Here is a 10513-nt window from a genome sequence, read left to right as displayed (position 1 = left end):
GGCTAAAACCTGGCACGTGCTTCTGGGGAAGTGGGGCGGGCAGGGGGCGCGGACAGAGGCTGCCCTCAAGGGGCAGCGGCCGGCCGTGGAGCTGCGGAGGGCAAGAGGCAGGTTCGGGAGCCAGGGAGCAGCGCACGGGGCATCCGAGGCGCGGCTGGGGCCTCCCAGCACTCAGGCCTCACCGTGGCCACTGTGAGGCTGTCCCGTCGCAGACCTCACCTTGTCATGCAAGAATCCACGTCTCCCCCTCTTCTTGGTGCTCCGACCGGGTGAGACCTCATTGGGGTCGGGGCAGGGGAAGGGGGGCTCAGGACACAGGATGGAAAGAGACCCCTAAAATTCATTTCCTGCCCACTCCTGGCAAGGCTGGATTCCTGGAGCAGCTGGGGACGGGGTGACCGACTGCTTGGGACTCCCTCTCAGCAGCCACCTCCCCTCCTTTTTTTTTTTTTTAATATTTTATTTATTTATTTGACAGAGAGATCACAAGTAGGCAGAGAGGCAGGCAGAGAGAGAGGAAGGGAAGCAGGCTCCCCGCCGAGCAGAGAGCCCGATGCGGGGCTCGATCCCAGGACCCCGGGATCATGACCTGAGCCGAAGGCAGAGGCTTTAACCCACTGAGCCACCCAGGCAGCTCCCTCTCCTATTAACAGACAGTGAGGAGGGGCCGGGGCTGCGGGGAGGCTCCGAGGGAGCTGGTCCACATGAGACTTCCTAGGCTCCTTCGTAGAGCCCTGACCCGGGGTCCCGACCCAGAGAGGCAGCCTGATGTTCGGGCTCTCAGGGCCTCTCCCCAGGGCCCCAATCTGGGTTCCTTCTCTGGCATGGCACTTAGAGTAGATGCCCCAGAAACAGAGGCATGGGCTGGCTGTGTGGGCCACGGGAACAGGGGGAGGCCCCAGGGCACCAGAGTCAGATATGGGGAAGCCAGTGGTGCTCGGGGGCCGGGAGGGGTCCCCTCTGGTGGGTCGGGGTCAGACAGGAGCTGGGGCTCTGTGGGGCGCACGGGTGTGGCTGGACCGGGCAGGCCTCTCCCCCTCCTGAGGCCCCTCTGACGTGTCACTTTCTAATGTGAACGGATGACAGGGACGCCCGGAGGAGCCTGACTGCCGGGAGGAGGAACGTGATTAGAGTAATTTGGGCCCAAGAGCCGTGATCGATGCGGGCAGACAGAAGCAGCGGTGCCGGTCCCCTGCTGAGCCTCCTTCCGTCGGACACCAGGGTCCCATCGGCAGGGCTGGGCCCGAGGCTGGGGCAGGGGCTCTGGGGCGGCTCGGATGCTGTCCCCACCCGACGGCCCTAAGAGGCGCAGGACGAGGCCCCCAGCTGCCTACCTGTCCTCCCTGCCCTTGGCTGCCCGTCTGCTACCACGGGTCACTGTCCCGACCCCAGGGACAGGGAGCTCCTCCCGGCCACCTTGTCTGCGCCCACCCCAATCTCCACATCTCCGGTTCTGTTTCCCTGATTCCCACCCATCCTCCTTGGCAGCCCCAGGGCCCACCTTGCTCAGCTCAGGGTCTCCAGGGAGCCCAGGTCTGGCACTCAGGAGGGCGCAGGTAAATCTGTCCATGGGAACCTCCGTGTACTTGGAGGGCTCTGGGGGAGCACGGCCCAGGCTGTCCTCTCCACGGCCTCCTCCAAGCAGCCTCCCAGGATTACAGCCACCAGCCTGCCTGGGGTCTTGGGGGGCTCTGCTTCCATGCTGGGCTGGAGGCTCTGTCCTCCACGGGTGGCCCCGTCTGGGCAGGACTCCCTGGGGAACATTGGGAGGTGGGGATTTGGGTGGGGATTCGGGGTTTTCTCGGGAGCCCCTCCCTTGGGGCTGAGGCATCCAGGGTGACAAGACGACTCTGAAATGGGGTGTCCACGTTTCCCTCAGGCTTCTCGGATGACGTGGGAGCAGCGGTCAGCTGTGCTCACAGGCCGCCCAGAGAAGAGCTCCCGAAGAGGCGCCTGCGTGGGGCGTGCGGGCTGAAGGCAGCCCAAGGCAGGGGCGCGGGAGGGTCCCAGGAGGAGAGAACTCTGGGCCGCGGCTGGGAGACCAGAGCGTTCTCCGCTTTGCCGCCGACCCTGAGGGATGCCGCTGGGTCTCCCTCCCAGACTCCATTTCCTAACCAGGAAAAGGAACTTCCTTCCTGCTTAGTGACCACCGCGAGGCCATCCAGCCGACCAGCGTGCAGCAAGGGTCTTCGTGTCCCGCCCCCTTCTACTGTGCCTGTCCCTCCCCTGCTGGCTTGTTCAGTGGGGGGTAGAAAGGCCGGGCCCCCTGTGTCCCCCGGCAGGACACCTGGAAGGCCATTCTCATGTCTGAGCGCCCACGGGTCAGCTGAGGTGTGTGGAGACATGGCGAGCCCTCTGCGTGGGCACTCCGGGGACGGGGACCTCACTCTGTATAAGACAGACCATTTCCCTTTTAGAAACAGCTGAGTATCAGAAATTTATTTGAACTTTGTGTCCAAAGCATGGCATTGCCGGTGTGCAGAGGGAGAGAGCACCGTGTGGGCGATGGGCAGCGCCGCGTGGGGACACGCAAGGGTGCGCACGTGAGAGTGCACTGGCCGCCGTCCAGGCCAGGGATGTTTCTGCGGCGGCTGGCATGGCCCCGGGCCGGGCAGTGGGCCCCCCGCCAGCAGGGGTCACCTCTAGGTGGGACCAGGGGGACACTGTCCTCGGGACACTCTCTTCCACGTCATGAGAGAAGGTATCACTTCATCACCGAGGAAAACTGTCCTGCATCTTGAAAGTGAAAGTGTGCACAGCCAGCCAGACGGCTGGGGGTGGGGGCGCCTCCCTGCCCTTCCACTCTTGCTCCAGGTCCTGCCCCGCCTGAGCGGCGGAGCTTGGGCTCTGTGAAAAGGAAGGAGGCAGCCGAGGCGCTGTGTGGACCGGGAAGGGGTCGGAGGGTGACACCGGCAAGAAGCTCCTCAGCAGGCTGGGGCCCAGGCTAGGGGACTGGGGGGCTGGAGTCCCGGGATAGCCTCGGGCAGCCTCTGCAGATGGCTCTCTAGAAGCTTCCTTGCAATGTCAGCATTTCAGGATTTGGCCGGCCGTTGAGTATTTATTTATTTATTATTTTCAAAGATTTTATTTATTTATTTGACAGAGAGAAAGACGCAATGAGAGAGGGAACACAAGCAGGGGGAGAGGGAGAAGCAGGCTTCTCTCTGAGCAGGGAGCCCAATGCGGGGCTCGATCCAGGACCCTGGGATCATGTCCTGAGCCAAAGGCAGAGGCTTTACAACTGAGCCCCCAGACGCCCAAATATCTTACTATTATGATGATTTTATTTAGTATTTCTGAGCCAGCACATATCACGTTGACAAGACACACAAACACTCAGAGAGGGTGAGCGTGGTCTCAAAGACCCTCCCGGGGAGCGTCTAGGCGGGGAAATCGCTGCTGAGAGGTGAGACTCTGCTTGGAAGGGGCGAGTCAGGAGTCACGTCCAGTGGGACCAGGAGGGGTCGGTTGGGGCTGCAGTTCCCCTCACCTGTGCAAATAAGCAGCACAGGGTCCAGGTCCCCTTCTTTTCCCGAAGCCCTTGTGCTCCCTGAGGAGCCCCCAGCCTAGATGAGGAAGCCAGCGGCCACAGGTGCTCAAGTGTGTGCGACAGGCCCCCGGGGGCCGGGCTCCCCGTGCAGATCACAGGAAATGGCTCATCCTAGAGCTTCAGTGAGGCCATTTTCCTCTGACCTGCCGGTGGCAGACAGACAGTGTCACAGAACACACTCCCAGAACCTTCTTTTCACGGGACTGCAGAGTGTCGCGGTGAGCGCTGGCCGCCGGAGGGACGGGCACTCGCACGGTGCTGCAGAAGGCGTGTGGCTGTAGCAGTGGAATGAAAAAGGCACAAACCCTGCGGCTGGAGATTCCGACCCACCGTGGGGAGGAAGGGGTTAGGTGCGCAGGAGCGAAGTGGAAGACGGGCCGGGCTCGGGCTCCCTGGGAGAGGGAAGGGCTGGAAATGGCCTCCCGAGCATCCGCACGCGCCGGTGTGTCCGTCGGGAACATCGTCTCCCGCGCTGGGAAGGCGCCGGTGCCCCACCGTGAGCGGACTCGGCTCCGGCTCTAAGATGTCGGACGTGGAACGGGCAAGTTGCCCATTTGTAGCTCCAAGTGGGACAGGAGAAGCCAGAGGCACTTTCTGTCCCGCGGGTCACCAAGAGCTGAACACCCTGGACGGAAAGCAAAGAGCAGAGTCGTCCCTGCAGGCGGAACCACCCGAGGACAGATCCAGGCGCAAGGTGAGCGCGGCGGGAGCTGCCTGAGGGACCCTCCGTCCCCAGCTCCCAGCTCCGGTCCTCGCGACCAGTCCCTGAGTCCCACCCACCCTGGGACAAGGGACTGCGTGCCCCCCCCCCACCCCTGCTTGTCAGGGAGGCAATCCTAGGAGGGCACCTGGCTGGGGAGGGGAAGGGCCAGCCTGCACGTGGCACGTGGGCTGCGCACGGTACCCAGAGCGTCCCCCGCTGTCCGGCACCCGGGGACTCCGACTCACGTGCTCGTCCGAGCCGCCTCTCTTACAGGGGTGGGAGGCTGCTGGGCCTCTAGTCCCAGAGGTTGGGGACAGGGGACTTCCCTCCCCCACAGTGATGGCAGGGGGAGCCCCCAACTTGGGATGCCCACCGGCCCACGGCGCAGAGGACCTGTGGGTCCTGGGAGGCAAGCGGGGCTGTGCGGGGCACCTCCAAGCTGAGGGGCGGCTGGCAAGAGACCGAGACGTGTCCTTTGTGGAGTTCGATCCGGATGGGACGTTGGGAGGCAGAGTCCTGGGGAGCTTCTTGCCCCAGCACCCCTCAGGGCTTCTGGCCAAGCTGCAAGTCCCCGAGGGGACGCTCGGGGCGGGGGACTTGGGCACTCACGCCACACCAAGCTGCACCCAGGCCGGCTGCGGCCCCCTGGGCTACCATCCATCCTCACCTACAGGATCGCTTCCTCACAGGGATGCTTTGCCAGAATGTTCTGGGCACGTGTGCCTGGCTGCTCGCCCTCTGCTCGGGGCGAAGGGACAGAGGGTTGCTGAGCTGTGCAGGTGACGGCCGTTCCGGGCCTGTCATTCCAGGGGACACCACAGTGGGTCTGGCTTTGCCTCGGGTTCACCTTGTGTGTCTGGGACGTCTGGGCGCCATGTTTTAGCGACGCGACCCCTGCCCCTGGCCCTGTGGAGAGAGGCCCTGTGGCCCCCCCAGCAAGAAACAGGGAGGGACGTGGATGTTTGCTTCTTGGTTAGTTAGTTAGATTTTCTGAGCATCCGGCTCAGTGCAGGCCAAGATCGGCAGGTGCGGGCAGGGTCTGACTGAGACCCCGCAGGCGGGGCGGCATTTCTCACGGTGTCCTGAGTGACAGCCCCAGGGCCTCCTGTTCAATTCCCAGCTGAGACAAGACAGCGAGAACAGTACTTGGGGATGAGAACAAGGCTCCCTGGGCGCCTGGGGGGCTCAGTGTTGAGGCGTCTGCCTTCAGCTCAGGGCATGATCCCGGGGTCCTGAGACTGCGTCCCGCATGGGGCTCCCTGCTCAGCGGGAAGCCTGCTTCTCCCTCTGCTGCTCCCCCTGCTTGTGTTCCCTCTCTCTCTCTCTCATAAATAAAACCTTAAAAAAAAAGCTTCCTGGGGTGTGGGCCTTGGGGCCTCTGTGTGAGCGGGCTGCTCCCAGGGCCACAGGGTGAGTGAGGCACCCGTCCCTGCCGCCGCCCTGGAGGGGCCCTGTCAGAGGTGACAGGTCGGGGTGGCTGGGGCTGAGCTGATGGGTCTTGCCCTGGCGCTGGGTCTGGCTGGGCCTCCCCAGGGGCTTCCTAGAGCAGCGCGAGGCCCTCACGTGGCTCTGCCCAGAGATGGACCCAGGCATCGGGCGTCTGCCCCTCAGGAGCTGGGCCTTGGGCCTCTCGGAGCCACAGCAGGAGGCCCAATGGGGCAAAGGGCCGGTGCCCTCGCGTGTGGGCACGTGTGTGTGCGTGTGTGTCCATGTGCACACACGTGTGTCCCCTCAACGTGCAGCGCGGGGCTCCTCCCTTCCCGACTCTGGTTCCTGGCTTTGCCCTTGTCCCCGACTCTACAGCGTCATGCCCTTCATAAATTCAGCCTAGACCTGGTTTCCATGGAGTTCTGATGAAAACTGGAATTGAGATCATGATTGGGGCGTGGGGGGGGCAGTGGGAGGGGGAGGGCGTGGGGGGGCGCCTCCTGCGCTCGGGCTCCAGCGGCAGGCCCAGGCTGACGGCCGTCTTTTTCTTCCTTCAAGTGTGTAAATTCTCTCCCAAGCCCTCCTCCTGTTGCTTAGCGATGGTCATAGGCCAGGGTGCCTCTAGGAGAACCAGGAGGGGGGACTCGTCTCCTGTGCACAGGGGCAACAGGGGTCCAAGCTCAGGAAACTTGCCGGAGGGCGTAGGGCTCTGGTCTCCTGGGACGGTGGCACGGACATGGTGTCTGGGCTGCAGACTGCCTGCCCACTGTCCCCCAACTTTCCCCTCGTTGGTTGAACGTCTACCATTAGAGTTTCATTCCTTTGGATATTCTTGCGAGATGTCAGTGCACCCCTTGGAGCTGGCCGGTGAGGCCCTCACCCTGGGAATGAAGGCGCGTCCGGAACTCCCCTGCTGACCAGAGACTGGAGACGCCTGCGGCGGAGCCGGAGCCTCTGGAGCCTCACGCCTGTGCCCATGGCCGCCAGAGCTGAGCAGCGAGGCCGCGTCGCGGAGCTCCCCGCGGTGAGCCAGCCAGTGAGTGACCAAAGGGGGGCGTGGGCGTGGCACTCTGCACCCAGCAGGGGAGCGAGGCAGGGACAGAGGGAAGGCCACGCAGGGGGCTGGGCGAGAGAGGCTGTTGCAGCCGGTGCCCCCCGCCCCAGGGTCCAGGAGCTTCTCTGCGTGCACACGGGCTGGGCTGGGACCCCCAAGCTGGCGCGCCGGGCGCATGGTGGTTCTGAGACCAGCCGGCCCCTCCGGTCGGGGACACGGGGGCTGCGGAGGGCCCTCCCTGGAGCCCCGCGGCCCGGGAGGATGCTGCTCGCCCCCCAGGCCGGCCCCGCGGGGATGCGCGAGTGAGAGGCCACGGCCTAGCAGGGGAGGCTGGAGAGGAGGTGGGCGGGGCCGGCTATGTCAGGGGGGGGTCCCCAGGGGACCCCCCCACCACTGAGTCCTGGGGGGAAGCTGACTTGCTTCCCTGTTTCCTGGGCTGGAGGGCCGAGTGCATCACTCGTAGGACCCTGCATGCCCATCAGGGGGCCTCCTCTGTGCCCGGCCCGTGGCGTGAGAAACGGGCTCAGGGCAGGCAAGGTGCTGGGCACACAGCCGGCATGGACTCGGGTCTCCCTGACGTCAGGCCTCGAGGGGACCCCATGGTGTACGGGGTTTTCTTCTGCACACATTCCTTCCTCTCCTGCTGCTTCTCAACACTACGGTGGGGGCAGGACCAGAGCAGGGCAATCAGTCCCCAGTCCCCCCAGCCTTGGGGAGATGTGGCCAAAGCCTGTGTGGTTTTGGCCCCAGCGCCCAGGCAGGGCTGTCTGCTGTGCCCATGCATGCCCACTGAGTAAGTGAGTGAGTGAACAGATGCCTGCAGGTCCCCCAGCCCCAACAGAAGACGCCGGCTGCAGCGGCCACCGCCTCCTTTACGGAGACACTCAGGGCTTTGTTCTTGCAGATGGCAGGGTGTGCTGGTGAGGAATGGGAGCGCGTGTGAGTGACACGAAGGGCTTTCAGCATCACTAGTGGCCAGGCATGCTGGCCGCTGAGTCTGGCTGGGGGTGGGGGCTACAGCATGACGCAGCCAACCGCCGATGCCACGGGGCTGCACGGGGCACAGACATGGGATTGTGGGGACCACAACAGTAAAATGGGCTTGGGGCCACAGCACAGACCCTGTCCCAGCTGCGTCTGGGCGGGTCTGGGCTGGCGGGAGCTCCCCATCCCACGTCAACTCTGCCCCCAGCCTGGGGAACTATCTCTTCTGTCCATTCCGGGCGGTGTCCTCCAGGACCCACACTGTCAGCCTCAAAAGAGGGCCGAACGGCCACGTGCACTTGTTGGGGGCAGAACCGAGGCTCCGAGTAGCAGGTGTGCCCGAGGTGCCAAACGCTGGGTCGGGGAGGGGGGTCTGAGGGTCTCTCAGAAGGAGTCTAGGCTCTTGCTCCAATGCCCACCGCCTGGGCCTCGCCTCAGCCTTTGCCCAACTGATGGCCGCTCGCTGCCTGCCCCTCAGGGCCCAGTGGCCCCCTCGCCTGCCCGGAGCAGGTGCCCATGTGTGAGGTCTGGGCTGGCCTACTTCCCCTTGCGGATGGCCCCTGGGTCGTGGCCAAGGACTGGCGCTCAGCCGACTGCCCGGAAAGATCCTGTGGCTTGGAGAAGGATCCTGTAGGGTTCAAGTCGGGGGTCCAGATCCAAAGCCACCATGGAGACTTACCAGCTTGCCATTTGGGGGTGGGGGACCGAGTCCTGGTGCCCCGGCACTCGGACCAGGCCTCTTGTGTCCTGAGTCAGGGAGGCTCACGGCCATCTGCCTAACAGTCCCCCTTCAGGGCAGTGAGAAACTACTTTAAAAAAGCCTGCATTTCATTTTCCAGACCTCTCACTGTTCTGGGCAGCTCCTCTGGGATCTGTCTCCCTTTGGCTCAGGGGACCTTCTAGGGCAAGGCCAGGAGGCCATCCTGTCTGGAGACCAGCTCTTACAGATCAAGGAGACCCCTGCCTTCCCGGGTGCCTGGGGCTGGGGCTGAGGCCTGGGGCCTGGGGCCGTGACAAATGATGCTGGCTGCTGGCCCAGGGAGCTGCCTGGACCCACGACCCCTCCCCCTCACCTGTGGCCTAGTCCCTACCAATGGCCTCCCTCTGGGACCTGGCCATGGCCTCTGCTCTTCAGGGAGCCTGCCCTTCCCCTCAGGAAGCTCACCCATGCAACCGGGGCACACACGGCCTGGCTTGGGATGCACGGCAGGTACCAGGAGGCAAGACTGACCTCGCCCCCGCCAAGCCAAGCAGACATCCAGGCCATCTCCCAGTGGGTGGGCGTCTGGGTAGAGCCTGGCCGTCTTGGCAGGGAGGAGGGGGAGGCCTGGGTCTGGCCAGTGCCTGACCCACGGGACCCCTGTGCTGTCCTTCGGGGCAGACCAAAGCTTCCTAGGAATCGCCCTTGGAGAGGTGGGGGTCCGGACCCCTGCCATCCTGTGCCCCTCTCCTTGCGGAGGGCGGTGGCAGCCCCACCAGCCAGGCTCCTCCCGGCGCCCTGGCCTCTCAGGGCCGCTGCCTCCCCGCGTCTGCCCAGCCTGGCCTGTGCCTTTCATTTCTGTCCTGACACCCAGTGGTGTGGGAACAAAGGAGCCTGCCTCTCAGCCACCACTAATTTCTTCTGATTAGAGGCCCTTTCTGGATCTGGGAGAGGAGCGATCTCTCCTGGTTTTCAAAGAGGTGTGGAGGGAGGGGTGCAGGGTGCTGATGGAGACGCTGAAAGAGATGGGGCCTCTGGGGGTGGGCGCCAGGTCCTAGGCCTCCGCTGAGCCCCATTCCAGCTCTGGGGGTGGGGGGCAGGGAGGCCCAGTGGCCACCCCTCCCCGGCTCTCCCGGCCCCTCCTTGGGCCCCACCCCGGCTCTAATAGAGCGTCTCCCGAGTGGCGTTGCTGGAGAAGGTGTGGTTGCTGGACACACTGTTGGTCTTCCTCGAGAAGGCCGGCCTCTTCCTCCTGCGTCCCCACAGCGGGCAGAGGCTGGCCAGTGTGGACAGAAAGGCCTGGCGGAAGCCGGCGGAGACCAGGTTGTAGAGGATGGGGTTGACGGCAGAGCCGGCGTAGAAGAGCGCGTTGGTCAGCATGTATAAGTAGTGGTAGACGTCGTAGAGGAACCTGCGGGGACGAGGGAGAGGCTCTCAGGCCTGCACGGCCTCGCAGCCGCGGACCCTCGCTGGCTTGGGACAAGAATCGTAAAAACTCCTTGTAAATGTTTTGACGTGCGGATGTTTCCTAATAAGTTTCAGGTTCTGGCTTCTCTGGAGAAGCTGGACGCTCTGCTCACATTCCTGCTGGCACCAGTCGGCGCGGCTGGGTTGTGGCAGCCCTGCAGGGCCCGTCTCCACCTCTCCCTGCATGGCACCCGGGCTGCCCTTCCTTGAGTAGAATCCTGGCACGTCTGGGCTGTAGGGCGTGCTGGTCCCCAGCTTCCACCGAACAGCCAGGGCAGGAACCCCCTCCTTGCCTCCTGGGCAGCTGCATAACTTTCCCTCAGCTTGCTTGCCTCCACTCACAGGCATCTCACTCCCTCACCACTTTCCCAGCAGGCAGCCCTGAGTTTCAAGAACCGTTTACCTTGGGGCTCTGCTCCCTGCCCTTCTCCTCCTCTGCCCTCAATCTGCCCTCCCCACCAGCTCCGCGTCACTGTAAAGAACCTGCACCCCGGGCTCTGAGCTGCACAGAGAAAAGCTCACATGGTGGGCCCAGAGCTGCCGTCTCAGAGGAGCCTGCTGGCCAGGCTAGCCTCGCCGCTGTCTGGGAGCGTGGATTTCAGGGATTCTCCGTCCTGAGAGGTGGGG

At 64.1% G+C, this 10513-nt stretch overlaps 1 protein-coding gene across 2 annotated transcripts in view; it reads right to left on the bottom strand.

Moving 5' to 3' along the window:
- Positions 1-2411: 2411 nt before the first annotated feature.
- The window catches only part of NTSR1 (neurotensin receptor 1), a 46364-nt gene continuing 38262 nt past the window's right edge, over positions 2412-10513 (bottom strand). The window contains exons 4-5 of one of the 2 annotated variants that reach the window (XR_014315806.1): positions 3491-9830; positions 2412-2847 (exon numbers count right to left, since the gene is read on the bottom strand). Coding sequence is in view for 1 of the 2 variants with exons in the window: in XM_082746399.1 (XP_082602525.1) it covers positions 9581-9830 (250 nt within the window). In the remaining variant the exon portion in view is untranslated. Of the gene's footprint in view, positions 2848-3264; positions 9831-10513 lie in introns of those variants that run through there. The other variant, XM_082746399.1, reaches the window with a different exon arrangement.

Source organism: Mustela nivalis (genome assembly GCF_964662115.1).
Source record: "Mustela nivalis genome assembly, chromosome: 8".
In the NCBI taxonomy this organism is placed as follows: domain Eukaryota; kingdom Metazoa; phylum Chordata; class Mammalia; order Carnivora; family Mustelidae; genus Mustela; species Mustela nivalis.
This window is presented reverse-complemented; position numbering and strand designations above follow the sequence as displayed.